At 40.3% G+C, this 25,966-nt stretch overlaps 1 protein-coding gene across 4 annotated transcripts in view; it reads left to right on the forward strand.

Annotated features, from left to right (window-relative positions):
* The first annotated feature begins 3,604 nt into the window (after positions 1-3,604).
* The window catches only part of TRPM7 (transient receptor potential cation channel subfamily M member 7), a 116,602-nt gene continuing 94,240 nt past the window's right edge, over positions 3,605-25,966 (forward strand). For 3 of the 4 annotated variants that reach the window (XR_011568896.1, XR_011568897.1, XM_019968844.2), the window contains exons 1-2: positions 3,605-3,737; positions 22,494-22,573. Coding sequence is in view for 1 of the 4 variants with exons in the window: in XM_019968844.2 (XP_019824403.2) it covers positions 3,735-3,737; positions 22,494-22,573 (83 nt within the window). In the remaining 3 variants the exon portion in view is untranslated. Of the gene's footprint in view, positions 3,738-22,493; positions 22,574-23,558; positions 23,712-25,966 lie in introns of those variants that run through there. The other variant, XM_070797554.1, reaches the window with a different exon arrangement.

The following is a 25,966-nucleotide window of genomic DNA, read 5'->3' on the forward strand; positions in this document are numbered from 1 at the left end:
GATCCCTGGGTCAGAAAGATCCCCTGGAGAAGGGAATGGCAACCACTCCAGTATTCTTGCCTAGAGAATCCCATGGACAGACCATGGGGTTGCAAAGAGTCAGATACAACTGAGCAACTAACACTTTGTACTTTCTTTTTCTACTTGATGAGGCATACCTTGTTTTATTGCACTTAAAAAATACTGTTTTTTTTTTTTTTAAACAAATCGAAGGTTTGTGGCAACACTGTGTTGTCAGATGCTTAATATTTTTTAAGGAATAAAGTATTTTTAAATTAAAGTATGTGCTTTTTAAAGACATAACGCTACTGTATACTTAACAGATCATCAGATCAGATCATATCAGTCGCTCAGTCGTGTCCAACTCTTTGCGACCCCATGAATCGCAGCACGCCAGGCCTCCCTGTCCATCACCAACTCCCAGAGTTCACTCAGACTCACGTCCATGGAGTCAGTGATGCCATCCAGCCATCTCATCCTCTGTCATCCCCTTCTCCTCCTGCCCCCAATCCCTCCCAGCATCAGAGTCTTTTCCAATGAGTCAACTCTTCGCATGAGGTGGCCAAGTACTGGAGTTTCAGCTTTAGCATCATTCCTTCCAAAGAAATCCCAGGGCTGATCTCCTTCAGAATGGGCTGGGCTGATCTCCTTCAGAATGGGCTGGTTGGATCTCCTTGCAGTCCAAGGGACCCTCAAGAGTCTTCTCCAACACCACAGTTCAAAAGCATCAATTCTTCGGGCTCAGCCTTCTTCACAGTCCAACTCTCACATCCATACATGACCACAGGAAAAACCATAGCCTTGACTAGATGAACCTTTGTTGACAAAGTAATGTTTCTGCTTTTGAATATGCTATCTAGGTTGGTCATAACTTTCCTTCCAAGGAGTAAGTGTCTTTTAATTTCATGGCTGCAGTCACCATCTGCAGTGATTTTGGAGCCCAGAAAAATAAAGTCTGACACTGTTTCCACTGTTTCCCCATCTATTTCCCATGAAGTGGTGGGACCGGATACCATGATCTTCGTTTTCTGAATGTTGAGCTTTAAGCCAACATTTTCACTCTCCTCTTTCACTTTCCTCAAGAGGCTTTTTAGTTCCTCTTCACTTTCTGCCATAAGGGTGGTGTCATCTGCATATCTGAGGTTATTGATATTTCTCCCGGCAATCTTGATTCCAGCTTGTGTTTCTTTCAGTCCAGCGTTTCTCATGATGTACTCTGCATATAAGTTAAATAAACAGGGTGACAATATACAGCCTTGACGAACTCCTTTTCCTATTTGGAACCAGTCTGTTGTTCCATGTCCAGTTCTAACTGTTGCTTCAGATCATAGTATAGGGTAAATACATCTTTTATATGCTCTGGATAACAAAAAAATTGTATGACACAGATTATTGCAATATTCACTTTATTGCAGCGATCTGGAATGGAACTTGAAATATCTCCAGGGTACATTTGTACTTAAAGCTTGTTCACAAGTATAGCGAAAGCCTGTTAGGAAAAACAATGGGCGGATCAATTTTGTTGAAGAGAATTGCCTACTTCAGGGACTTCCCTGGTGGTCCAGTGGCTAAGACTCCAAGGTCCCAATGCAGGGGTGCCCAAGTTCCAGTCTTCTTTGGGGAACTAGATCTCATGTGCTGCAACCAACAGATCACACGTTGCAACTAACAGTTCACATGCAGCAACTAAAGATCCTGCATACTGCAACTTAAGTTTCCATATGCCACACTAAGACCTGGTACAGTCAAAGAAATAAACTTTTAAAAATATTTAAGAAAAGAATATTCTACTTCAGTGAATTGAAAGTTATAGCTATGCTGGCTGAAAGAAGCCAGATTCCCCTTGTCCCTCAAAAGTACATAGGGCATAATTTCATTACATAAAACTCTATGCTGGAGAAGGGCTTCCCAGGTGGCGTTAGCAGTAAAGAAGTGAAAGTCGATCAGACGTGTCCGGCCCTTTGAGACCCAATGCACTACACAGTTCATGGAATACTCCAGGCCAGAATACTGGAGTGTGTAGCCTTCCCCTTCTCCAGGGGATCTTCCCAACCCAGGGATCAAACCCGTCTCCAGTATTGCGGGCGGATTCTTTACCAGCTGAGCCACAAGGGAAGCCCAAGTGGTAAAGAACCTGCATGTTAACACCAGTGATACAAAAGATGCAAGGTTCGATCTCTGGGTGAGGAAGATCCCCTGGACAAGGGCACGGCAACCCACCTCAGTATTATTGCCTGGAGAATCCCATGGGCAAAAGAGCCTGGTGAGCTACCGTCCTCCATGGGTTCACAAATAGTCGGACACGATTTAGTGACTGAGCACGAGAATGTGAAAACTGATCTATAGTGACTGAAAGCACATTAGTGGTTGTTAAGAGGGCTTCCCCAGTGGCTCAGGTGGTAAAGAATCAGCCTGCAATGCAGGAGACCCCGGTTCCATTCCTGGTTCAGGAAGATCCCCTGCAGAAAGGGAAAGGCTACCCATTCTAGTATTCCGGCCCAGAGAATTCCACGGTCTGTATAGTTCATGGGGTTGCAAACACATAAATGACTGACTGCCTTTCACTTAAGAGGCGGTGATGGGGAGGGACAAGATGGAGGAATTAAAAAGAGTGGAAGGAAATTTGGGGGTAATGAATACGTTCACAATCTTGAGTGTGATGATATCCTGGATATATCAATATGTCAACACTCGTCAAATTGTATATTTAACTACGCATAGGTTATTGTAGGTCAATTATTCCTCAAGAAAGCAGTTTTTAAAAGATTTAACAAAGAATCACATCACACACGATCAGACAGAGGAACTCCTGACGCTTTTCTGGAGTATGAAAAGCAACATTTAATAAATTATCCCTAATTGTCAAACCTGGGCTGGTGCAAGAGCAAAAGAAAAAAAACCTGCACTCTGGTTTAGGTGTATGCGTGCCTGTGGGTGATTTCTGAGGAAGGAAAGGCTAGTGCCCACAGTTAAAGACAGAAGAATTCTTGCTAGCAGAAACAGAGGAAGCTAGAGGAAGAACATGATTTGGGGTAAGACAATTTTGCATTTTGGACGAGGAGAGAATAACTTCTAAGGCCTCCACCCTCGCTGAGGCACAGCCAAAGGGCTAGGGAAAGCTGCTCAGAATGCAGACAGGGGCCAGGCCGAGTAAGCAGAGATGTGACCATGTCGCAACTCCGCCAGGGTCCCAGAGGTCTGGAACCTTAACCCTCAGCTATCGCTTCCTTAAGTTCCACTCCCCAAGCTGAGACAGACTTTTGTAGAAGTCCGGCCTACGTAGTCCACGCAGCCCTGGGGAGAACAACCTACCCAACTCGGCTAACACGGGGCGGTGCGGGTAGGGCGCTCGTGCCCAGCGCGTGCGCGCGCGGCGCGCTAAGACGCGGCCTGGAAACGAGGGAGCGCGCGCCCTCCACGTGACCCGGCCCGCGGGCGGCGACGCACACGACGCGCCCCTCACGTGGTCTGTCTCCAGCCCCGTCGCCGGCGGAGGCGGGCGCGGGCGCGTCCCTGTGGCCAGTCACCCGGAGGAGTTGGTCGCACAATTATGAAAGACTCGGTTTCTGCTGCTAGCGCCGGAGCTGAGTTAGTTCTGAGAAGGTTTCCCTGGGCTGTCCTTGTCCGGCGGCCTCTGCTGCCGCCTCCGGAGACGCTTCCCGATAGATGGCTACAGGCCGCGGAGGAGGAGGAGGTGGAGTTGCTGCCCTTCCGGAGTCCGCCCCGTGAGGAGAATGGTACTGGACCCACTCAGGCCCCGGTTGGGGAATGGCCCGGGGGTTGCGATCAGGGAAGCGGGAGGACTCGGCTGGCAAGTGTGTGAGCGGGGCCGCTCTTTCTGGGGCGAAGGATCTCGGATTTGCGTTGAGGCTTCCGGACTTGCCCTGACGGGACAGGAGTGCGGATCTTTTCGCGGGTGAGGGGCAGGAAGCAGGTAGCAAATCTGGCGCCACAGCTTATTGCGGGAATCCCCTGAGCGGAGCCTGGGCTCCGGGGAGGGCCCCTCGAGGCGGCAGAGGCGCGAGCCGGGGAGGACCTGGCGGAGCTGAGCGGCCGCAGCGCGCCAGACGCAGCGCTCAGCCTCCAAGCTCCGCATCTCCCGGGAACGTGTTCCTCCTGGCGCTTGTTGCTGGCTGATAAGGGAGCCAAATGCTCTGCTCAAGTTCCGCAAGGAAGGGGAGGGAGGGCTGAGAAGGGAACAAAAAAGGGATAGAGGATACGGGTTTGGAACTGTGCCTTGTTTGCTGCGCAACGTGTACTCCACAGGTACATTTTCTTTTAGAGCCAAAGAGGAGGGATTTGACGATATTGACGCTAGCTCTGATTTGGAATTTTCTTTAGCAGGAATTAAGGGTTTTTATTGGGCTTCCCAGGTGGCTCAGTAGTAAAAAATCCGCTTGCCAACGGAGGAGACGCGGGTTCGATCCTTGGTGTCGGGAAGATTCCCTGGAGGAGGAAATGGCAACCCACTCAAGTAGTCTTGCCTGGGAAATCCTATAGACAGAGGAGCTTGGCGGGCTACAGTTTATAGGATCGCAAAGAGTGCGACACGACTGACCGACTAAAACAATAATAAGGGTTTTATTGGGGCGCTGCTGTAGGTACGCGAGACGATGCGTTGTCTGGGTTTGTGTCGAACCACCTCATCCGTTGCCGTAGAGAAGGGTTGGTCGTGTTTTAAACCAAAGGTGCGGAGAGGGATGCGGCGCATTGCAGCTTTTTGATAGAAGTTTTTGTTAAGGCCAGGAATAAATTAGAAAATTTCTTACAAAAAAAGTCATTTAGATCAGGGACTTGAAAGAGCGGGTAGGTGTTCCTGGTCAGTACTTGAACTAGATAGGCTTCAGGCGAACAACTCTCCCTCTGCTGGAATCTGGCAGGTATACTTTTCTCTAGAAACTAATTCAAATGCCATACAAAACTGAAACCACGAATATAGTTACACTGACTAAATAGTACATCTTTCCATTATTTTCCACCTTTTTGGGTAAATGTAAAGTCAATAAAAATGTCATTTTACCTTTTTTCATAAATTTTAAAAAGAAGGATTTAAGTTCATCTACCAACACTAAACTTTAACATTTATTAGTTAAGTGGATTTTAAGGGAAGCTTTTTTTTTTTGGTGGTGGTGAGGGGTTGAATCAAACTGGTTTTTATAAAAAAAAAAAAACAACAGCAAAGCATTAATAATGACTCTTCAGTGATGTGTCTCATTTTCTTAAATGGTAAATAGCATACATTGAACATACCATTTAAGTATTTAGAAAAAATTTAGATACATTAGAAAAAGGAAATGGAGGTGATTCATCATCTTCAAAACCATTGCTTCCTACTGTTTTGTTAAAGCAACCAGATGACTTTATTTCTAGTGACTTTCTAGTGAAAGTCAATGTCTTAGTCTTACCTTAGGTCCTGTTCTTAAGTCCAGCCTCTTAATGTCTTGCTGTTTACATACATTGAAATGCAGCTTTCAAAATTTAAGATGTGTTTTTCTTGTGTTTGCTGTGTTTCCACTTTGTCCTGTCCTTTATATATGTATATATAGCAAATGCACTCTCCCAGACAACATGTTTGTATACAACATTGTTGTTTCTACAGGGAGAAATTCTCACTTTAAAATTTGACAAGAAGAATCTGGTTTTATTTTTTATGTTTCTTGGGTCCTGACTGCTGTTGAGTCCTGTGATTTTCCCTACAATTTCCAATTATAGTGAAACCTTCGGATAACCTAAGACTGAGGTTCTCCAATAATGATAATTTGTTGAGCCTCCTGCACTTTAAAGTCAACGTTGTGACCTGAAGGTTTCCCGAAGTATGCTGTAGTTATAATTCCTACTATAAAATCTTCTGTTTCTGGTAGTCATTTTCTTCTTTGACACTAAGAGAAAGTGTACAAGAATGTTCTGTACTGCTTTGAAACTAATCAGCCAAATGACCAAAAAAAAAAAAAAAAAAAACCAATAAATACAAGTTAAACTGGCATGGAATAAAATTTCTTACAAAATTAAAAACTATGGTTATTAGAAGTATTTGTTTTATTCATGTGGTTAACACTTAGTATTTACTAAGGAGAAGGAAATGGCAACTCCAGTATTGCCTGGAGAATCCCATGGATGGAGGAGCTTGGTGGGCTACAGTCCTCGGGTTGCAAAGAGTTGGACACGACTGAGCAACTTCATTTCACTTTAGTATTTACTATATTCTAAGTACAAAGAGTAGGACATGACTTGAAATGACTTAGCATGCAGCATGAACAAGCACTGGAGTGGCAGAGATGTGATAGACAAGCTTCTACTTTCAAACCACTTACATTCTGGTTATTTATATAAGAACTATCTGTCTGTTGTCAAAGGAAGATGCCTACCTTACTTCACAAAACAAATACTTAAGTGTCTACTGTGTTGTAGATTCTATGATACTCTGTCTTGAAGGGCAGTATAGATATGCAGAAAAGCAAGAGAGTTCAGTCGCTCAACCATGTCTGACCCTTTGCTATCCCATGGACTGTGACACTCCAGGCTTCCCTGTCCATCACCAACTCCCAGCGCGTGCTCAAACGCATGTCCATTGAGTCGGCGATGCCATCCAACCATCTCATCCTGTCCTCCCTTTCTCCTCCTGCCTTCAGTCTTTCCCACCATCAGGGTCTTTTCTAGTGAGTCAGTTCTTCGCATCAGGAGGCCAAAGTATTCAAGGTTCAGCTTCAGCATCAGTCCTTCCAATGAATATTCAGGACTGATTTCCCTTAGAATTGACTGGTTTGATTATTGCACAGATTACTGTGAAAGTATAGGGTAATCAGACAGAAAAGAAAGTCTGGATAGGCTTGCAAAGGAGCTGATATTAAAGGTGAGTCTTGTACCATGTGTGCTAAGTTGCTTCAGTCGTGTCCAACTTTTTGTAACCCCCCAGACTGTAACCTGCCAGACTCCTTTTTTCCATGGGATTCTCCAGGCAAGAATACTGGAGTGGATTGCTATGCCCTCATCCAGGGGATCTTCCTTACCCAGCGATCGAACCAGTGTCTCTTACATCTGCATTGGCTGACAGGTTCTTTACCAGTAGGGCCACCAGAGAAAAGGCAATACTAATTAATTAACCTGGAAGTAGAAGAGATGTAGAATTGGTGGTTTTAGTTTGAGGGAACTGAGCTTTAGAAGAGAAGCATCCATAGTTCATCTGACATCTATTATACTGTACATAGTTTAGAATGAATAGAGTATGAGATGATATAGTGTACTAGTGCGAGTGTTATAAAGATAGGCAGGGACCAGTTTTCTGAGGGCAATGTATGTCAGGAAGAGAAGTCTTGATTTTGTTCTGGAGATTAAGGATCCACTGAAGGAACAGTATGGAAGGTGAATTGCTGTGTGTTTAAACTAAAAACGGAGATCATAAGAAGTCTTTAGCAAGACTCTGAGCAAAATATTTAGGACTTGAAATGAAGATGGAAAGAAGGAACCAACTGAGGTGTTTAGTAGGAGTTAGAATATTCAGTACTTGGTTCCTTCCGGGAAGGGTGTTTGTGTGTGTGTCGGCAAATGTCAGTAGTAAGAACCAGATGTAAAATGAAAACATGAAATAGTTGAAGTCATTACTTTAATATGTGCACAGTGTAATGTTTAAAGGCAGTACTTAAAATATGTATTTTTGATTTTGATTTTTAAATGAAGATCTATTGATGCAATAACCTCTTAAGATTTAATTTTGAGAATTTTGCCAGTCATAGATATTTTTGATACAGCGCTCTGACATTCTCTTTCTTTAACATTCTAATGTGGGAAATTTGTAACATATAAAGGTGTAATAGTAAAATGAATCACCATATACCCATGACCCATTTCAACAGTTTGAAACATGTGAATATTGTTTCTTTTATTAACTCTCTCATTCTCCATCAACTGGATAATTTAAAAACAAATCCCAGACATGGTCCATCTATAAATACTTCATTATGTCTATCTGTAAATCCACAGTACTGTTGTGCTCAGTCGTGTTCCATTCTTAGCTTCCCCATGGACTGTATCCCACTAGGCTCCTTGTCCATGGGTTTTTGCAGGCAAGAATACTGGAGTGGGTTGCCATTTCCTATTTGCAGGGATCCTCCCAACCCAGGGATCAAACCTGAGTCTCTTGCATCTCCTGCATTGGCAGGCGGGTTCTTTACCACTGCACTTCCTGGGAATCTCTTACAGCACTATTAGCACACTCAAAATTAATAATTCTTTAATATCATTAAATATTCAGCATATTGCCTTAATTCTTTTTTTTTTTTTCCCCATTTGATTTGTTTGAATCAGGATCCAAAGAAGTCTACATAGCATTTGGTTTGATAAATAATTCTCAGTCTCCGTATCCCCCTGCCCACTGCTTTTTTTCCAGTCTTGTGATTTACCATTTAATAGGGGGAAAAATGCATTTCCTTTGCCCTGCAGAATTTCTCACAGTTGGGATTTTGTTGCATGTGTCCGTGTGGCATCGTGTAGCATGTTCCTTTCTCCTCTGTATTTCCTGTGAAGTCGTGGTTGATCTTAAGACTCTTAGATTCTTGTTTGATTTTTGGTAAAACTACTTAACAGGTAGTGAAGTATTTTGTATTGAATTACATTAATAGGCACATACCGTGTGGCAGTTTTTCTCTTTTAGGTGTTAAAGATTATCTAGTGGGTTGCTCAGAGAAGGCAATGGCACCCCACTCCAGTACTCTTGCCTGGAGAATCCCATGGACGGAGGAGCCTGGTAGGCTACAGTCCATGGGGTCACTTAAGAGTCAGACATGACTGAGCGACTTCACTTTCACTTTTCACTTTCATGCATTGGAGAAGGAAATGGCAACCCACTCCACTATTCTTGCCTGGAGAATCCCAGGGACAGAGTAGCCTGTTGGGCTGCCATCTATGGTGTCGCACAGAGTCGGACACGACTGACTCGACTTAGCAGCAGCAGCAGTAGCAGCAGCAGTGGGTTGCTGTTGTCAGCTGCCTGATCTTTTAATCGTGAAGTTTCCCATCATATGTTCACATAATAGTCGCAATTGGTGATTATTGCCATTGCTTAGTTATTTCATTCTAGATATCTCTTTCTCCTTTTTGGCAGGGGTGATGGGGGGAGCCTTTCAGCATGTGATTAAATTGTACAGTTTTTTGGGGGGTGGGTAACAGCTTTTGAAATGCCTGTTTTAAGTTTGGTGCCTGAAAACACTTCAGAGTGGTTGAGATTTGTTTAGAATATGAGCAACATTTGGCTGTCTATGGGAATTTGAACTGAGTCATTTATGTGAGTTAGTATTAAAAAAAACTTAGATGTGTATCACTTTTATAGCATACTTTGCAAATTATTAGATTAGTTTGAATATGAGTAAAAAGTGTGACTTGGAGAATTGGACCTCTTCTAGTTTATAAAAACAATTGGTTTAATTTGGTTTAAGCTCATACATTTAGATATTTTGTTCACCCTTTGGTTTGGTTCACCTTGGATTTAGAAAATTATTCTGAATCTTTTGGGGGAACATGTATTTAGTTTCCTGACCATTTAAAGGTTTTAGAACCCTGTTAAAGAAATTTTAGATATGGAGGTAAGCAGTTCTTTGAAACTGATAGACATGCCTATTCACTGAAGCATTTTTTGCCAAGTCACACTCTTTTACGAGCATCACTGTTACTGTGTCTGTGAAAGGCAGATGATAATCTTTTTTCTACTTGACCTCAGGAGCAGTACTCGGATTAAAGTCTGTGAAACACTGTCCTTCCTTGCGTCATGAAAACATGTTCGTAACACCTCAAGTATCCCAGCTACCACACTTCTGGAAACTTCAACCTTTGGAAACCCAACTCCTCATAGAAGGGAAAAAAAGATTTTGAGCCAAGCCATTATCAGAAATATGGCAACCTTGAGCCCAGAGTTCACTGGTTGAAAAATATGTGCAAAGTGAAATTTAATAGGCTTACTTACCTACTTTGCTCTGACAGTTTGGTAGTACACTAGAAACGATAGAAGTTATCTGGGAAGCAGACTGCTACTGCAAGGAGGAGACTGGAGAAACATTCACTAGAATAGAAAAATAGGACTGTAAATTACCCTTTAGTATGTGAACCAGTTCTTCCTTGTTTTTGAGTATTTTACCATACCCAATACCTGGAAGGGCTTCCCTGTAGCTCAGGTAGTAAAGAATCTGCCTGCAATGCAGGAGACCCTGGTTTGATTTCTGAGTTAGAAAGATCCTCTGAAAAAGAGATAGGCTACCCACTCCAGTATTCTTGGGCTTCCCTTGTGGCTTAGCTGGTAAAGAATCTGCCTGCAATGTGGGAGACCTAGGATTGATCCCTGAGTTGGGAAGATCCCTTGGAGAAGGGAAAGGCTACCCACTCCAGTATTCTGGCCTGGAATATTCCATGGACTGTATAGTCCATGGGATCGAAAGGAGTTGGGCATGAATGAGCCACTTTCACTTTCTTTCACATTTTCAGTACCTGGAAGATACTCTACCCAGAAGGTACTCCTGACTAAAAAAACTGTGTGATAGGCTTTAGACAAATTTTCACAATATTAGCTAACATGTATTAGCATATTAGCATTTTGGAGAAGGAAATGGCAACCCACTCCAGTATTCTTGGCTAGAGAATCCCATGGACAGAGATTCTAGCAGGCTACAGTCCATGGTGTCACAAAGAGTTGGACACGACTAAGGGTCTAATATTAGCATTTAGCTGTCATTGTTCTAAGTGCTTTGAAAAAGTGAAAGTGTGCCTGGCTCTTTGTGACCTCATGGACTGTCGCCCACCAGGCTCCTCTGTCCATGGAGTTGTCCAGGCAAGCAAACTGGAGTATGCCTTTGGATGCTTTTGTAGTGTTGCTACATAGAGTATATATACTATGTTATGGTCCTTTGGTGTTCCTAAGTTTGGTATATATAGAATTATGTACATCTTTTTATGGATCTTGGTTTTTTATTGAAGTATAGTTGATTTAAAATACTGTACTAATTTCTCCAAAGAAGACATACAGATGGCTAACAAACACATGAAAAGATGCTCAACATCACTCATTATCAGAGAAATGCAAATCAAAACCACTATGAGGTACCATTTCACACCAGTCAGAATGGCTGCCATCCAAAAGTCTACAAATAATAAATGCTGGAGAGGGTGTGGAGAAAAGGGAACCCTCTTACACTGTTGGTGGGAATGCAAACTAGTACAGCCACTATGGAGAACAGTGTGGAGATTCCTTAAAAAACTGGAAATAGAACTGCCTTATGATCCAGCAATCCCACTGCTGGGCATACACACTGAGGAAACCAGAAGGGAAAGAGACACGTGTACCCCAATGTTCATCGCAGCACTGTTTATAATAGCCAGGACATGGAAACAACCTAGATGTCCATCAGCAGATGAATGGATAAGAAAGCAGTGGTACATATACACAATGGAGTATTACTCAGCCATTAAAAAGAATACATTTGAATCAGTTCTAATGAGGTGGATGAAACTGGAGCCTATTATACAGAGTGAAGTAAGCCAGAAGGAAAAACATAAATACAGTATACTAACGCATATATATGGAATTTAGAAAGATGGTAACAATAACCCTGTGTACGAGACAGCAAAAGAGACACTGATGTATAGAACAGTCTTATGGACTCTGTGGGAGAGGGAGAGGGTGGGAAGATTTGGGAGAATGACATTGAAACATGTAAAATATCATGTATGAAACGAGTTGCCAGTCCAGGTTCAATGCACGATACTGGATGCTTGGGGCTAGTGCACTGGGACGACCCAGAGGGATGGTATGGGGAGGGAGGAGGGAGGAGGGTTCAGGATGGGGAACACATGTATACCTGTAGTGGATTCATTTCGATATTTGGCAAAACTAATACAATTATGTAAAGTTTAAAAATAAAATTAAATTAAAAAAAAAAAACCATAAAAAATAAATAAATAAAATACTGTACTAGTTTCATGTGTACAGCATAGTGATGCAATATTTTTATAGATTATACTCCATTTAAAGTTATTATAAAATACAGGATATAGTCCCTGTGCTGCACAATATATCCTTATAGCTTATTGTTTTGTTTTGTTTTTTCATTTTAATGAAATTAGGTTTTGGAGATTGTCATGTTGATACATGTAAGGTTTAGTTTATCCCTTTGAGCTGCTATATATTATTCCATTGTAGGAATAAAAATAAATAAATATAAAATGTTATCCATTTTACTATTGGGCATTTAGGTTGTTTGCAGTTTTTTATTACTGATGTAACATTCTTGTGTATCGTGAGAATTTTTCTAGGAAGTATATAAATAGAATTGCTGGGTCACAGGGTAGGTGCATCTTGAACTTTGTAGGTATTGCTGGAGTGTTGAGTAAAGTAGTTGTGCAGTTTCCACTCCCTCTAGAACTGTGTAAAATTCCCTTTCTTTTTTCCAACATCTTTGCCAACGTTTAATTGCTTAGGTTCTTCTGTTTTGCCCGACCCATAAATGTAAAGTAGTTCCTCATTGTTCTAATTTACATGTCCCTGGCCATGAATAATGTTGGTTTTTTTTTGGGAATGAATAATGTTGTGTGTCATTTCAGGTTAAAAGTTTTTGGCTATGGTTACTTTCCTTCTGGTGAATTCCCTTTGCTCAGTTTTCTAATGAATTACATTTTTCTTCTTTACTTGTAGAAGTTCTGTATGTAGTCTGGACAGTATTTTTTATTGTTTGTTTTTTGTTTTATGAGCTACAAATATCTTCTCCAGTCTCTAACTTGTTAAGTTTTTATTTTGTTAATGGTGGACTATTTACTTGTTTTTAGATTGTTGATGTATATTGGTTTTTAGTGTAATAAGTTATCAGTATTTGAGCGACTGATCTGATCTGATCTGATCTGATTTTCTTTATAGCCTGAACTTTCGCTTATTTTGAAGTCATAAAGCTATTTATTTATTTTTGGTAGAAGTTGTAAAGTTTTGCTTTTTCACATTATGACTTAACCCATCTAGTATTCATTTTGGATTCTAGTGTAGTGGTTCGTATACATATAATAATCATACTGTCTCCTGATTTGTACTGCTCTCTCTGAAATCGCTGGGTCGTGTCCAACTCTTTGCAACCCCATGGATGGTAGCCTACAAGGCTCCTCTGTCCATGGGATTCGCCAGGCAAGAATACTGGAGTGGATTGCCATTTCTTCCTCCAGGGGATCTTCCCACCCAGGGATCGAACCCAGGTCTCCTGAATTGCAGGCAGATGCTTTACCCTCCAAGCCCATCAGGGAAGCCCATTGCTCTCTCTAGCACTCACCAACTTTTCTTAAGTGCAAGTTCCTGTTTTCCAAGTGATATATTCCATTATTCTGTTTGTCTTTTTTGTCAATGTATTTATTTGGATTTTTAGTAATCTTTAGGTGTCTACATAAAATTTCTTGACTTTGTATAAGAAATTAAATTTTTTGCCAACATATGTATCATCCTTTTTCTCATAAAACAATAAGTTTTGATCCCTTTTCATTTTAATAAAAGTTCTTTATGGTAAAATGATAAATTATTCTGAGTTAGACTTTATTTAGAATACTTGAGAAATAAATTACTGCTGTTTGAGCTAAATTAAAGTTGGTCACTTTTTAGACTCAGTGTCTGATCTTCAGTTATTTAATATGTTGGACTCCATGGAATGACACAGTGGCAACTGCTCATACTTAGCTTTATCAGACATTTTCTATCTTTTAAATTGGAGCAGTACTGTAGTGGTAAGCAGGTAGGGTAGCAATCTCCATGAGGTCAGCAGGGCAGCAAAACCAACAGAAAATAAGATTAAATGTAGAAGTTGGACTCTCTTTGCAGACACAGTCATGGTATGAATCTGATTCTTTTTATTTATTTTTGGCAAAAGTCTAACAGTTTATTGGAGCAGACTAGAAAAGTAGTCACTAAAATGACAAAAACAATTTTTTAAAAAACTTTTGATTTTATATTGAAAACAATTAACCAAGTTTTATTTTTTAATGTGTAAAACTTTGCCAACTATTTATTACTCCACAGAAGCTTTTCAGCAGTGTCTTTAAAACCTGTTCGGAGAGTTCACATCTGAATTATCAGTAATATCTAATTAGTTAAGTGATTGGCAGCCTTTTAAGCATAAGAGCAGAACTCTATAGAGTAGGGGCCTGAGTGCCAGGTCTCCTACAGAGGAAATCAAAGAATGCCAGCCATTTTCAACATTTTGCTTCAAGCTAGCCTTAAGTTTTCTTTGTCATTATGCCTTTGCTGACGGACATGTTGTCCAATGTACAGAATTACCACAGAACTCAGAATTTCTACATCTGTAGTTTCATTTAACTTTTGTAAGCTGTTGCAGTTTATTAGTAGGCAAGCTTCCTTTTAATTTGATTGGCTTTTCTTTTGAATATGGTCACATTTTCCTGTTTCTTCTTATATCTACTAATTTTTGATTATATCATAGATGTTGTGAATGTTATCTTGGAGAGACTGTGAGTTCTGTTTTAGTCCTCTGAAGATTATTGATTTTCTCTTTTAAAGTAGTTGCTACCGATTGAATGTTTATGTCTTCCCAAAATTCAGTGTTGATGTTATTTAAAGACAGGGCTTTGGGAAAGTAGTTAGAATTAGAGGGGGTCATGAAGGTGGGGTCATTATACAAAGAGACCAGAGAGCTTGCTCCCTATCCCCACCTTGTGAGGACACAGTGAAAAGACAGCTGTCTGCAATCCAGGGAGGGGGCTCTCAGATGCAGACCTTATTGGCCCCTTAATCTTGAATTCCAGTTTCTAGAACTTGGAGCAAATGAGTTTTGGTTGTTGAAACCAAAGTTGTCTTATTGTATTTGTATGGCAGTCAGGCTTCCCCACTCCAGTACTCTTGCCTGGAAAATCCCATGGATGGAGGAGCCTGGTAGGCTACAGTCCATGGGGTCGCTAAGAGTCGGACACGACTAAGCGACTTCACTTGCACTCTTCACTTTCATGCATTGGAGAAGGAAATGGCAACCCACTCCAGTGTTCTTGCCTGGAGAATCCCAGGGATGGGGAAGCCTGGTTGGGCTGCTGTCTATGGGGTCGCACAGAGTTGGACACGACTGATGCGATGCGGCAGCAGCAGCAGCAGGCTTCCCTGGTGGCTCAGAGGTTAAAGCGTCTGCCTCCAATGCGGGAGACCCGGGTTCCATCCTGGGTCGGGAAGATCCCCCGGAGAAGGAAATGTTAACCCACTCCAGTATTCTTGCCTGGAGAATCCCATGGACAGAGGAGCCTGGTAGGCTACAGTCCACGGGATCTCAAAGAGTCAGACACGACTGAGCGACTTCACTTCACTTCACTTTTCACTTCATTGCAGTCAGAGCACATTAGGATAGTAGTTGATTAACCTGACTGTACTCAAATTCCAAACTCTGACTCCTTCAATGGGCAGTAAAAATATCTGTTCAGTTAGTTACTCTATTCTTAACTGACCTGCTTGGAATCTGCCCCATGTATGCATGCTTCATGGGTCAGCTAGATTTCAGCAGTGTTAATATGCAGTATTTAGGGTTCCCTTTTTTTGTGACTCTGTCCTATGCAGGACTTTTCCCATCACTTTCCAGCTGCTGTTGTCACCTCTAAGTTTGTATTCTGGTTCTTCAAGCCAGTAAAACTATGGAATTTCTATTGGAGTTTTAGCTACTTAAGTAGGTATGCAGTGGGGCCTCTCTTAGCCATAAAATAGGAAACTCACTCAGTACTGTTCCTTTATCCTGAATACAAACTTCATCTGATTCCTTCCTGCTTTTGGTTGCCTGTTCAGTGCTGCTAAGTAGTTTTCTTTTTTTTAATTTTTATTTTATCCTGAGTTTATGGTTATTATCTTTGGAGCTTTAGTCCAATAGAAGCTCCATAGCTGGAGGCTCCTTTCTAATATTAATATATAGAATTGTTGGGTGTATTTAGTTGTAAAAATAGATTGATTTTCAGTGTTACCTTGAAGTAGAACTTTTAAAGCAATCCTTTTTTTTCCCCCTCAATTTTCACTATCAGTATCTAGTCAAGAAGGATGTGCTGGTACTGATTTGTTTGAAGAGTAGAATGTGGTTAGTAGACTTCTTTGTAGCATATATGCCCCTTATTACTAGGAGACAGGAGGAATCTAAAATTGAATTTTGAAGCATTGTTGAGATATGACTGTGTGGGGCGCATTTTGCTAAAAACATGGATCATAATCTTCAGAGCAACTTTGTGAGATAGGTATATTATTCTATTTTATGGGTGAGGAAACAGAAGTTCAGACACTTAAGGTTGCATTAATAGAATAACCAACAATGAACAGGTTATTCTGAACTCCAGAATCTGATCTCTTTTACCACTGAAGATCACGTTTCCTTCTTTTGCTAACATTCTGTGGTTATAGTTTTTACTTTATCTAGAACATTTAAGTTTAGGAATTTTCAGATTTGTGTTTGTAGTGTGCCATCTTTTGGTAAAATACAGTAATGCAGTCTAGCAAAATAAGGATAAAATTAGGAATTTTTATATGTATTTATAATCCAGGGCACATTTTATTGGATTCTTGATTGTAGAGCAGAAGCTCAGAATTTCAAAAATTGTAGAAACCTATTATTGGGAATGATTTGCCATTATCAGCTGGGATATGTCACTGTCAGGCATAGGAAGCCAATCCCTAATGTAATCAATGAATGCCATAAATGACAAAACTGCTGTGTATGGGGAGAATATATTTATATTTGGTGTTTACACAAACAGGAGAGATGGTAAACTCTTGAAATAAACTTGGTGAATAATGAAGGTAGGGGAAACTGTGATAGTCTTGAAGCGTGGTAATGTTTTTGTATGTCTCTGTAGGCACAAAATTTGATAAAAATTTGTGAACATCAGAGTGACACTATTTAAGTGACTTAACCAGTTCAGTTCAGTTCAGTCGCTCAGTCGTGTCCGACTCTGCATGTGACCCCATGAATCGCAGCACGCCAGGCCTCCCTGTCCATCACCATCTCCCGGAGTTCACTCAAACTCACGTCCATCGAGTCAGTGATACCATCCAGCCATCTCATCCTCTATCGTCCCCTTCTCCTCCTGCCCCCATCCCTCCCAGCATCAGAGTCTTTTCCAATGAGTCAACTCTTTGCATGAAGTGCCCAAAGTACTGGAGTTTCAGCTTTAGCATCAGTCCTTCCAAAGAAATCCCAGGGCTGATCTCCTTCAGAATGGACTGGTTGGATCTCCTTGCAGTCCAAGGGACTCTCAAGAGTCTTCTCCAACACCACAGTTCAAAAGCATCAATTCTTCAGTGCTCAGCTTTCTTCACAGTTCAACTCTCACATCCATACATGACCACAGGAAAAACCATAGCCTTGACTAGACGGACCTTTGTTGGCAAGGGTTTACTAAAGTTTTGGATGGATTTGTCAGAGACTACTATGAAAGATTTGAAGTTGTGAAGAGATAGTACTGGCTGTTTGTTTATTATTTTTAATAAGAGTGATAAAATGAAACTAACTATGAGTACATTTGTACCAGTCCTGCAATTTAACAATGTACCTGTTTGGGTAGTTTTATATTTTATCATAATAGACAAATGAGTACCTAAAGAAAGTGAAAGTGTTAGCTGCTCAGTTGTGTCCCACTCTTTGCCACCTCATGGACTGTAGCCCGCCAGGCTCCTCTGTCCATGGAATTCTCCAGACAAGAATACTGGAGTAGTTAGCCATTCTCTTCTCCAGGGGATCTTCCTAACACAGGCATTGAACCCATGTCTCTGCATTGCAGCCAGATCCTTTACCGTCTGAGGCACCAGGGAAGCCCTAAATGAGTACTAGAAGGGACTCAAGTGTTTTAAGTTGTTGGTGATTGAAAGTGACCATTTCTGGGGAAAGAAGCTAGGTATATGTACTCGAACGCTGGATATTTTTTTCCTCAGTAATGTTTACATTTCATGTTTACATCTATTTATTTAATGCCTTTTCTATTGAAATTCCTGCAGAAAAAAATAACTTTGTTCATGTACATCTGAGACTCTTTAGCCCCTTCTTGTTTTTCCTGTCTTTAGAAAGCAACTCTTAATACAAGGGTCTACTGGGATTGTAGGCCTGGTAGAAGGGACGCTAATTATATCCAAGAAACAGTGCAGGGGAAGACTCTGAAGGACATAGCATAGACTTGTTAGATGGAATTGGCTCAGTGGAATTGTGAGATTTTTTTGTGGGACGCTTTTGTGAGATTTAGAGCATGGGTTGGCAAACTATGCCATGTATACCAACTCTGGCCAAGGCCTGTTCTGGCCAGGGCCTGAGCTCAGAATGGTTCCTATATTTTTTAGTGGTTGAAAAACAAAACAGTAGGTGATAGAGGCAGTAAGTGGTCCAAAAAGCCTAAAATATTTACCATTTGGCTCTTAATAGAAAAAATTTGTTGATTGCCCATATAGAGTATAGCCGTACTTCTCTAAGTGCAAGTCGCTCAGTCGTGTCCGACTCTTTGCGACCCTATGCCTGAATATTGGGGTGGGTGGCTGTGTCCTCCTCCAGGGGATCTTCCTGAACCAGCATCTCTTACTTCTACTGCATTGGCAGGGAGGTTTTTTACCGCTAGTGTGCCCCTTGGAAACCCCACTGTTGTGAATGGAGTATTCTATGAGTTCCATCAGGTAAAACTGACTGATAGTGTTTAAGTCTACTCTGTTCTTTCTAGTTTTCTGCCTACTTATCCAATCAAGAAAAAGAGGAGGGGGGGAAAAGGGGCTGTGAATTGTACAAGATTGCATTTCTTAACCTTTATCTAAGCCGTATATTTTCAAGTTCTCCCTAAGATGTTTTCCTCTTGACAAAACTCCTTAAAAAGGTCCACTGTATTGTTAATTAATAAATTTGCTCCTGTTGTGTTCACTTTTCACCCATCTTTCATTCATGCTGTAGGCTTTAGGCCTATGCTCATGAATTGCAAATAATTTAGTTTTTTAAAAAACATGTAGTTCATACTGAAGCAATCTGAGTGCGTCTCATGCTTGTATATTGCTGCTGTTTTAGTGTGTTATTTGCATATGTTGAATGTTTAGTTCTAGAGTCTGATTTTGATGGACTTCATTACTGTATCATGGGACTGAGCTGCCTTTTTATTTGCAAATAAGCTCACAGAGAGAAATTCCAAACAAATCTTTTGTCTTGCTTTAACAACCAGTAAAAATATAGCAGTAAGTACAATCACTGAGCTGTTCTCCCCTACCCCAGCACAGTTCCAGTTTTTCTAAAAGAGAGAAGCAACCCTTTAAAAGATAAATCACAGTATAATTTTTGTTATTATAAACCCTTTTTATAATTTAAAATTTTATTTATTAATTTGGCCGTGCCAGGTCTTAGTTGCAGCACTCAGAATCTTTAGGTGCAACGTGTGAAGAAATGTAGTTTTCTTGGCCAGGGATTGAACCCAGGCCCCCTACATTGGGACACGGAGTCTTTAGCCACTGGACCACCAGGGAAGTCCCTGCATTTAAAAAATATGTATTTATTTATTTTTGGCTCTGGTGCATCTTTGTTGCTGAGAGGGCTTTTCTTTAGTTGTGGCGAGCAGGGGCTACTCTCTAGTTGCGGCTTCTCATTGTGGCTGCCTCTCTTGTTGAGAGCACAGGCTCTAGGGCACATGGGCTTTAGTAGTTGCAGCACGTGGGCTCATCCTCTGTGGCACCCGGGCTCTAGCGCACAGGCTCAGTAGTTGTGGCGCACCGGCTTAGTTGCTCCGTGGCATATGGGATCTTCCCAGACCGTGGAGAGAACCTGTGTCTTTGGCACTGGCAGGCAGATTCTTTACCCCTGAGCCACCAGGGAAGCCCCCTGTGATTTTTAATAATAGAAGAGGAGCATGATAAAAATTTCATGAGTTTAAAGTGTAAGTTAGTTTTAGTAAAAATTCAACCTCACATCATCATGTATTAGAACAGCCTACCAAATGATTATTTTTAAAGTTACAAACAGAAGTCACATGAATAAATGTCTCCCAGTCCAGATGCGCTGCCTACCTTCAGTGTACTATGGTTCTGGAGTGGGAGAAGGGTGTAGGATAGCAGTAATATCAGAAATCTGACTGACATGGCCAGATCTTTTGGTTGTCAGGACAGTGCTCTCACTGTGATCCTGGGGATGGTTCCATTGTTCTGTAGTTGCATAAGCAGTAGAGGGAATCGTGATTGCATATCCTAAATAGTGTAAGCCTCTTTGGTGGGCACATTTGCTTCAATTTTCTGAGTGAAATGAGAAGTAGGTCATCAGTTGAGAATAAGAATGGTGAATGAGGGTTGGAGGTTTGAGGAGAGGAGGAGATAGTGTGAAATCGTATAGGAGAATGAGAAAATGGACATCATTAAGGGATGTTTGTGGTTTTAAAGTGAAATCAAAAGGTGTTGTTTTGTTTGTTTTTTCCTGTAGTCGTATTAACATAGGCAGTTATGGAATGGATGAGGAATTGGATTGAATCAGGATTGGGTTTGCCGGGTGTATTCTTAGTTCAGTAAAACTGAAGAGAGTCCTATTTTTTTTTTTTTCCCCCATGAGAGATATGTAGGTAAAGCAGATTCTTCAAAGGAATATCAGACTTTAGTTAGAATAAGAATGTGGTGGAGGGACTGTGTTAATTGAGCTTTAGGGTGTAGGACATTTTCCTGATGAAGGGTCATGGGTTCTAGAGGGCATTCTGTGAGTTTTAAAAAATTTGTTTATTTACTTTTGACTGTACTGGGTCTTCAGTCACTGTGCACAGGGTTTCTTTAGTTGTGGCAAGTGGGGGCTACTCTTCTTTGAATTGCATGACTTCTCATTGCACAATGGGCTCTAGGCACATGGGCTTCAGTAGTTGGAGCTGCCAAGCTCTAGAGCATAGGCTCAATAGTTGTGGCACACTGGCTTAATTGCTCTGTGGCATGTGGGATCTTCCCAGATCAGGAATCAGACCCGTGTCCCCTGCATTGGCAGGTGGATTCTTAACCATTGGACCACCAGGGAAGTCCCCATCCTGTGGTTTTTGTAACTAGGGGATCATGGTACACTGCTTAAGTGTACCATTCACTTAAGCATGGATCACTGCTTTAGTGAATGTATTTAAAGGAGAACCATTGACCTAGAAAATGGACATTTTGAATGAAGAGACAGAATTTTGCAACCAGAATTAGATTAAAGGATATGCTAAGGTTTATGATTAGAATATCTAAAGGATTTGAGAGGAACCTGCAAACTTCACCATCATAATTCTGTTTAGAATATCTCTTCTCCTAGGGGCTTCTTTTTTTGTTGTTTTTGATTTGGCCCCCTGGTTGGCTTATGGGATCTAATTTTTCCAACTAGGCTTGTACCCTTTGCATTGGAAACTCCCCTGCCTAACCACTGAACTGTAGAGGTTTCATTAAGGAATATAGGCTCTTCCTTTTTGTATTGTCCTGGTAAGAAAGAGGCAGATACAGAAGGGAAAAGAGATTCTGATAGAGAGCATGCTAATATCTATATTTAATATATAGTAATATCTATAGACATATTAGATATATAATTAATATTTTCTATATATCTAACATATATGTTATATGGAGGATGAAGCTCAAGATCTTTAATCTACTCAGTCCTAATTTGTGGAGTTTCACCTTTTTCAATATATAATGCCCCATCTCTTTCTAATCAGTCACCAGTAGTAGGGTACAGAGGCTAGGGATCCAAGCAAAAACTTAAGTAGTGGTATAAACAGTAATTTTTAAAAACCTTTTAAACTTGAAATTGTTTCAGACTTACAGTAATTGAAGGAAATGTGTTAATCTTCCACTGTGATCCTAGATTTGTCTTACTCTCCCTGTTAATTTTTGTGCTGTATTCATTTTAGGACTGTCATATATAAGATTGTTCTAACAATCTGGTGAATCATACATTTGAAATCATGTAGTAACCTATTGCTGTCTAGCATCTCTTTTTTTCTAGTATTATTTTTCTTTTGATTAGAATTTGCTTGATGCATTTTTGGGTGCCTGTGCCATTAGCCATTCCATGCCCCTGTACTTTAGGTATTTATCTTAGAAACAGAACAGAATATATCTAGGGGTTTCTTTTGGCTGTGTCATGCAGCCTGTGGGATCTTAGTTCCCAGACCAGGGCTCAGAGGACCCAACTTGCGCCCCCTTCAGTGGAAGCACAAAGTCTTAGCCACGGGAATGCTTGGCAGGTCTCTGACAGTCACTTCTAATTGGCTGTAAAATGATCCACTTCCCAGGATCGTACCAGCCCCTCTTGAGGTTTTTGGCTCTGCATAGCACTGTTGATTTAGTATCTGCATAGTACTGTTGATTAGTAGTCTCAAACTCAGTGGATTTAAATGGAATGATTCTCATATTTTAGGTGTGCTGTCATCAGTAAGCATGTTATATGTAATAAATAGTGAACTAAAAATGGAATTTTTTAATGTATTTTTTATTAAATTTTTCTTTGTAATATTAATTGGTTAATTTATAAACAGTCTTTTTAAACTTTCTGTTTTAGTCCCAGAAATCCTGGATAGAAAGCACTTTGACCAAGAGGGAATGTGTATATATCATACCAAGTTCCAAAGACCCTCACAGGTAAGTATACTTCTCTTTATTCTGAATTCTTATAGAAATTTAGATGTAAATTACATTGCTATTTTATTAAAAACTAAAGTTATTAATTATTTGTAGTTACTGTTGGGTGAAGGAAATGGCAACCCACTTCAGTATCCTTGCCTAGAGAATCCTGTGGACAGAGGAGCTTGGTGGGCTGCTGTCCATAGAGTCGCAAAGAGTCGGACACAACTGAAGCGACTTAGCATGCATGCATGCATTGGAGAAGGAAATGGCGACCCACTCCAGTGTTCTTGCCTGGAAAATCCCAGGAACAGAGGGGCCTGGTGGGCTGCTGTCTATGGGGTTGCACAGAGTTGGATATGACTGAAGCGACTTAGCAGCAGCAGCAGTTACTGTTAATTTTTGTGTTTACTGTTAATCTTTTAGGATTAGGAGGAGATAGTAGTAGCAAGATATCAGCATTCTGCAGTTCTTAATTGGAGAAGGCAATGGCATCCCACTTCAGTGCTCTTGCCTGGAAAACCCCATGGACAGAGAAGCCTGGTAGGCTGCAGTCCATGGGGTCGCTAAGAGTCGGGAACTACTGAGCAACTTCACTTTCACTTTTCACTTTCATGCATTGGAGAAGGAAATGGCAACCCACTCCAGTGTTCTGGCCTGGAGAATCCCAGGGACAGGGGAGCCTGGTGGGCTGCCGTCTATGGGGTCTCACAGAGTCGGACACGACTGAAGTGACTTAGCAGTAGCAGCAGTTCTTAATGACATTTCACAACATGAAACCTCTCATTCAGAGTATTCTTCCTTCCCTGATCTTCCCCCATATCATACTAGTGTATTACAAAGATCAGACAGTTAAGTCTCTTTTTTAAAAATTTGATTTATTGATACTGAGAACTTAAAAAGTTTATGTATCTGTTTAAGGGGCATCTATTGAGTACCCAACACTATAGTTTATGCTGAAGAAACCAGTATGAACCTAATGGTTGCTATTTTTGTTTGCCAGTATGTAGCTGCAGATGAGCACCTATTGGAAAACCCGTCACCAGGAATTTGTTGGCATTTCTGATTGTCCTTTGGTCTTAAAAATGGCATTGATACTAGAAAAAAAATTTAAGTAAAGGACATGAGTTAGAATTCAAGAAAAAGATCTCTTGAGGTATTTATTGAAGAAACATTTTTCCTAATTTTCTTCTTTTTTCTGAGACCTAAAAATAGCAAAAAGCTTAAAAGGGTACCTCAAAGATATACTTACTTCCTGGACTACAAAGCACTTTTCTTCACAGGCACTTAGGACAAATTAATTGAAAAAGGTGTTTACTGGAGTTTTTAGTCATCTTACCGTTCCTGTCTCCTGTTAAACCTTGTCTTCTATGCAGTTATCTTCTCTACAGCTTTTACTTCCATTTGATATATGGCTCTTATGCCAAGTAAGCAATCTTTTATTAACTATTTTAAGTTACAGTATGTGTGTGTTCAGTCGCTCAGTCATGTCTGACTCTTTGCTGCCCTATGGATTGTAGCCCGCCAGGCTCCTCTGTCCATGGGATTCTCCAGGCCAGGAGTACTAGAGTGGGTTGCCATTTCCTTCTTTAGGGGATCTTCTCGACCCAGGGATCAAACTGGTGTTTCCTGCGTTGGCAGGCAGGTTCTTTTACCACTGAGCCACCTGGGAAGCCCAGTCTTTTATTAATTGATGTATATTAAGTTATAGCACCTGTCCCTATTATTATGATATCATAGTGAATTCTCGGTAAATGTTTGTTGAATAGAATTTCTAAATATTTTGTTTGTATATTACATAAACCTTCTGTTTGAAATTCAACATTTCTTTTTATATTAATGGCAAAAAAATTTTAGTATCTGTCTCATTTATACAAATTTTCATTATAAGAGAAATGTGCATGATAAATTTTGCAAACTTGAGATGTAGAAAGTTGGCTGAATATTCAGAGTATCAAAACATGAAGACAGTCATTAATAACATTTATTGCGCCTATTTTTAATCTTTACTCAATGCATAGCTTTTGTTTTTAAAATATTGCTAAATTCAGTCTATATGTAAAACATTGTATCTGGTTTTTTTTTAACAAAATGTTATAGTAACTTTATTTTTCCATAATATCCCTTTAAGAGTAGTAGTTAATACTCTGTTGGTCTATATACAGTTCATGTGCATATCCTGCTATTGGGCACTTGAGTTGTTTTCAATTTTGAGCCTATTTTAAATTAAAATTAGGTCGTAATGGAGGTCTTAGTGGATAAAAACTATTTTTGTGTTTCAAGTTTTATTCCCCCTTAATATATATAATGCCAAAAAACTTTCCAAAGGATTAAAGAATATGACGTACATTGTCACCAGTAGTGACGAGAATGCCTGAATATTGATTAATGTTAGCCCTCATCTTCAAGAAAGTGATTAACAGAAAATTACGTATTAAATTTGCATTTATTTGATCACCATTAAGAAAACATTTTTTGTATTCTTTAATATTCCCCCAATTTTTAGTAATTTCTGTAAATGTCTTTTTAGATCGTTAAAATAGATAACCTTAGTGTCTCTTTCAATCATTACTCTGTGATTTATCTGAATTTCATACTAGTTATTAAAGATGGGTTTTGTTATAATATCATGTTTTTTAATCAGAGAGCACCAATGACATTTCCCAGGTCACATTGTTCTTTGTTCTTAATTGTTGCATCCTTACTAATTATATATCTGGATCATAATTTTAATATTCCCTGATTGATGGACATTTTAGCTAACCTGTTTTCTTTTTTGCTATTAGACAAAAGTATTCTGTAGTGAATAACTTTATTTTACACATATTCTATAGATATTTTTAACCTTTACTCTTAAGTACTGGAATTAAAGTTTGAGAGTACATTTTTCGTTTTGATGAGTTTTGCCAAATTGCCCTCCATTTGTACTCCTACCAGCAGATATAAGACTACTTTCTTCTATATTCATACCAAGACATTGTCTTAAAGGATTAAATAATTTTCTTCCAATCAAATATCTTTTCATATGTATGTTTTTACTTTGAATTATCTGTTCATATGGACTTCCTAGGTGGCTCTGTGGTAAAGAGTCCATCTGCCAGTGCAGGAGATGCAGGGGACATTGGTTCAATTCTTGGGTCAGGAAGATCCCCTGGAACAGGAAATGACAGCCCACTCCAGTATTCTTGCCTGAGAAATACCATGGACAGAGAAGCCTGGTGGGCCACAGTCCAGGGGTTGCAGAGTGTACACGACCGAGTGACTGAGCACACATGCATATATCTGTTCATATATTTTCCCATTTTATATTGATTTGATAAATATATTAGGGAAGCAAATACACTTTTTATATTATATATTCAATTCAGTCTCTCAGTCGTGTCTGACTCTTTGCGACCCCATGAATCGCAG

This window comes from Bos indicus, chromosome 10 (genome assembly GCF_029378745.1).
Source record: "Bos indicus isolate NIAB-ARS_2022 breed Sahiwal x Tharparkar chromosome 10, NIAB-ARS_B.indTharparkar_mat_pri_1.0, whole genome shotgun sequence".
Lineage (NCBI taxonomy): Eukaryota > Metazoa > Chordata > Mammalia > Artiodactyla > Bovidae > Bos > Bos indicus.